At 48.6% G+C, this 4,195-nt stretch overlaps 1 protein-coding gene across 1 annotated transcript; it reads left to right on the top strand.

Annotated features, from left to right (window-relative positions):
* The first annotated feature begins 491 nt into the window (after positions 1 to 491).
* Positions 492 to 2,687, top strand: LOC123051784 (L-type lectin-domain containing receptor kinase SIT2). The gene is made up of 2 exons (XM_044474762.1): positions 492 to 1,148; positions 1,506 to 2,687. Exons 1-2 carry the CDS (start codon positions 564 to 566, stop codon positions 2,250 to 2,252), a joined length of 1,332 nt encoding a protein of 443 aa, XP_044330697.1. The 5' UTR covers positions 492 to 563; the 3' UTR covers positions 2,253 to 2,687.
* Positions 2,688 to 4,195: the final 1,508 nt, after the last annotated feature.

Raw genomic sequence — 4,195 nt, 5'->3', positions numbered from 1 at the left:
CTTACACGGAGATCCGCGTAAAATTTTCTTTCTAGTTTTTTTTCCCATACATGTTATGCCAATTGACTTAGACTTAGTTAAGTCTCAGTCCACTGAGACCTAGCCACACCCTTACGTAAGTCACTTTGAGACGTCCTCGAGTGCTAAGTCAAGTACACAACAACTTGAGAGTCTAGTCTTCTCCGGCTGGTCGACGTATCACGTAAGCAATGGTTTGGAGAATGACAGCCGATTGCATTATCACGGCTCACAAGTCAACATAGGTGGTGTAAATGTTGCCATCGCCCCAGACTGCACGGCAACGGCCAAATCCATCCGTTCCATCCATGCCTTTCAGCCGGTAGGCGGGCGTGGAATGGAATGGGTCGCCGGCTCACGCCAGCCACGGAGCTCCCTAGATATTATCCCCCGCCGGCGTTCACACCGACGAGACGAGAGAGCTTTCCCGTTAATAGTCACGTCACTCCAAGACAGAAACAGAGGATTCGCGGTTTACAATCCAGACACGAACCAATCAAGTAGTACTACTTACCAAAGACGCCGAGCAAATTGACGCACAAACCATGCCTCTCGAGCTTTTCCACCACTTGGTCACTCTGCTCCTTCTCCTTGTGGCTGCCGATCGCGGTCTCGCGGCCACGGTCGGCAGCGACGACGGTTGGCAGTTCGCCTACAATGGCTTTGCCGGCACGAACCTCACTCTCGACGGTGTGGCCAAGGTCACGCCCAACGGCCTCCTCATGCTGACCAACGGCACCATCCAGCAGAAAGGGCACGCCTTCCACCCGTTCCGGGCCGCGCGCTCCTTCTACACGACCTTCGTCCTTGCCATCTTCGGGCAGTACATCGACCTGAGCAGCCCTGGCATGGCCTTCTTCATCACCACGTCCAAGGAGGTGCTGTCTACAGCGCTCCCTGGCCAGTACATGGGCCTCCTCAACGCCACCAACAACACCGACCGGGAAGCCCACATCTTCGCCGTGCAGTTGGACACCCTCCACAACTCCGAGTGCCACGACTTAAACGGCAACCATGTCGGCGTCGACCTGGATAGCATGGTGTCCCGAGATTCCGCCGATGCTGGTTACAACGACGATGCCACGGGCCGGTTCCACAACCTAAGCCTCATCAGCCGGAAGGCAATGCAGGTATGGAGATGTTCGGCCCTGGATGCATTGCACCCACGATGAACAGTAAAAAAGAATCTGAAATTTCTTGGCTTTGTAGATGCTCAAATGGTTTAGGTACTTGCAAAATTGGATGGTAAAATGACATCCAAAGAGCACCTCAAATATTTGTGCATCTTTGAAGCCACAAAATTTCAAAATGTTTTTTTTGTTTGCTATTTTCAGATTTTACTATGTATCGAATGTGCAATGCATCTGGATTTTTTCTGATCACAGTACAAACGCACACACTCATACATATGCACATACACTCTTCCCTACGATTATGAACACACAGACGCATATCTACCTGGATTAACAAAAACATGTCTCATGCAGGTATGGGTGGACTACTATGCCTCTGCCACAGAGATCGCCGTGACCATGGCTCCCCTTGGCATAGACAAGCCCAAGAAGCCCCTGCTACGTACCACCATGGACCTCTCGACCGTGGTGCAGGACATGGCCTACGTTGGGTTCTCCTCGGCAACGGGAGCCCTCTTCACACGCCACTTTGTCGTTGGTTGGAGCTTCGCGCTGGACAGGCTAGCTCCGATGTTGAATATCTTGTCGTTGCATGCCTTGCCGCCGATCGGACCCAAGTCACGGTCCAAAGTGTTGCAGATCGTGCTACCCATAGCATCCTCCACAACGGTTTTATCCATGGGCATCATTGTTTACATTTTGGTTCGAAGGCATCTCAGGTACGCGGAGGTCCATGAGGACTGGGAGAAAGCATTTGGGCCGCACCGATTCTCTTACAAGGATTTATTTCAAGCGACCAAGGGGTTCAGCCAGAAGAACCTACTCGGAGCTGGAGGCTTTGGAAGCGTCTACAAGGGCGTGCTTCGCAAGTCTCACATGGAGGTCGCCGTGAAGAGGCTGTCGCATGAGTCAAGGCAAGGGATGAAGGAGTTTATCACGGAGGTTGCAAGCATGCGAAGCCTGCGCCACCGCAATCTGGTGCCGTTGCTCGGTTATTCCCGACGAAAGGGAGAATTTCTCTTGGTCTATGTTTACATGCCAAATGGTAGCCTGGATAAATATCTATACGTTCGTAGCAAGATGAGCGAAATAACCACGTAGTAGTGCTCATGGATTGGGTTGTCGACCATTGGCATAAGGGTTGCATCACTAAGGCGGCAGACATTAGGATGCCAAATATGTTTAGTCTTGACCAGGTGTCTCTAGTGCTAAAACTCGGGCTTCTGTGCTCTCACCCAGTACCAAATGCAAGGCCAACCATGCGACAAGTCTTGCAGTACCTCGACGGTGATGTGCTCCTCCCAGACTTGTCCGCAACATATCTAACTTCAACCAAGCTGGAGCAGATGTATAACTCAGAGTTTGTTAACCAAAATGTAATGTCATATATGTCGTCATCGAGCATGAGTGTCGTTTCTGATCTCTCCAGAGGAAGGTGACAAGGTTCATGTTGTGTCAAAACAATTGAGTTGGACTGGATGGTACTTGTCTCCAACATGTATATCCTTGTAAGTTATAACTAGATATATGGAAGTTTCTTTGACATTTATAAAGTTTTATTTCACTAGAAAATTCCAACATAGACTATTTGCATTAAAATATATTATTTTGTTGCTTGTTCAAGTTTGAGTACTCAGGTTCTTCTCATTCTGGATCTATGCTTTAACGATTTATTATTGATATGCAGTTAAACACTAAATGATGAACACCTCATTAGCAATGACACTAAATTAAATTTATACGCATGTTAAATTAGTTGGATGAACCCTAGTTAAACTAGCAGTTCATGAGCCACATGATTATATTCACGTACGAAGTGCTCAAACATGACACTCATAGTCAGTACAAAGATCAAAACAATCGTCATCATAATGTACCATCTACTGCGAGACACCCAAACCCCACAATAAGGGTGTCTACCATGGGACCAATAAGAGCAAGTATAATAGGTCTGAGTCGGCAGGCTATAAGCCATCCAGGTCAGCAAAAAATACTAGCTAGAGGAGAGAATGAAAGAAAGAGAAGGACGCACGCGCTTCAGCAACTCGCCAGGCTATAGCACTCCACACGAGAGAGAAAAATGCATGCAGCTCTTGTAAAGCGCTAAAAGATGGGCGATGCTTTCTCACTTCCAATCAATTGCCTTCTTACCCATGCATGCAAATATTAATTGCTACAGCCAACTTACAGCCAGGCTTATTATATGAGATTATTTTTTACAATGGCTATGTCATGGCATGAGTATAGAGCCAGTAGCCGGCTCTTCTATTGACCATGTTGATGTGGGGTGGAACCCCTTTTGGCCGATCTTTCACGATTTGGAGGGGAACGAGGAAGAACACGAAAAACACGAGAGAGAAATCACTCAATCAACGAAATCCAATCACACATATGCTAAATCCACATACAAATAAAGGAGATACAAAGATCCAAAGTTAACACAAGAGGATACAAAGGAAGCAAGTTCATCCAATCCTTGGAGGAGAGAGGTCTTGAATTCTAAAAGGATCTTCCCATGAAGGGGTCTTGAATCCACTTGGGGGATCTTCTCACATGGAGTCCTTGAACTCCATGGGAGTGGTAAGTGGATGAGCAAAGCTCTAACTAAATGAGATCTAACCTTTGCTGGCCCTAGAAGGAGGAGGGGGTATATAGCGCTGGTACAAGTTGGGACGAATGGAAGGGGTACATGGGCCTTTGGACCGGTCTCTATGCACAGGCGGGTGCCGGATGTCCGGCTGGGGGCTAGATGTCCTGTGGCTCAGAGGGAGCCGGATGTCCGGCTTGTGATGGCTCGACTTCTGTTGCTTTCGGGTGTCGTCGGGGGGCTGGTCGGGCTGGATGTTCAGGTCCTGTAGTTCTCTAGCTGATGTCTCTGTGCTATAGGTGGATCCATCAGGGGCCGGATGTCCGTGCCAGGGCCCGAATGTCTGGGTCCTGTAGAATCTTGATGGTCTTCTTTGTCGAGCCTCTTTGTCCGTGTACTTGGGGACTTGGTCTTCATCCCAAGCATCTCCGAGGTGGCCTTCTTCATACCTAAGCAC

Source organism: Triticum aestivum, chromosome 2D (assembly GCF_018294505.1).
Source record: "Triticum aestivum cultivar Chinese Spring chromosome 2D, IWGSC CS RefSeq v2.1, whole genome shotgun sequence".
In the NCBI taxonomy this organism is placed as follows: domain Eukaryota; kingdom Viridiplantae; phylum Streptophyta; class Magnoliopsida; order Poales; family Poaceae; genus Triticum; species Triticum aestivum.
The sequence above is the reverse complement of the archived record's forward strand: the minus strand, read 5'-3'. Positions and strand labels throughout refer to the sequence as shown.

What these genes read in the sequence shown, in the direction of transcription:
- LOC123051784 (XM_044474762.1), top strand. Translation starts at nt 564, where the DNA reads ATGCCTCTCGAGCTTTTCCACCACTTGGTCACTCTGCTCCTTCTCCTT. An exon ending in TCAGCCGGAAGGCAATGCAG is followed by an intron (nt 1,149 to 1,505) that starts GTATGGAGATGT and finishes TGTCTCATGCAG; the next exon opens with GTATGGGTGGACTACTATGC.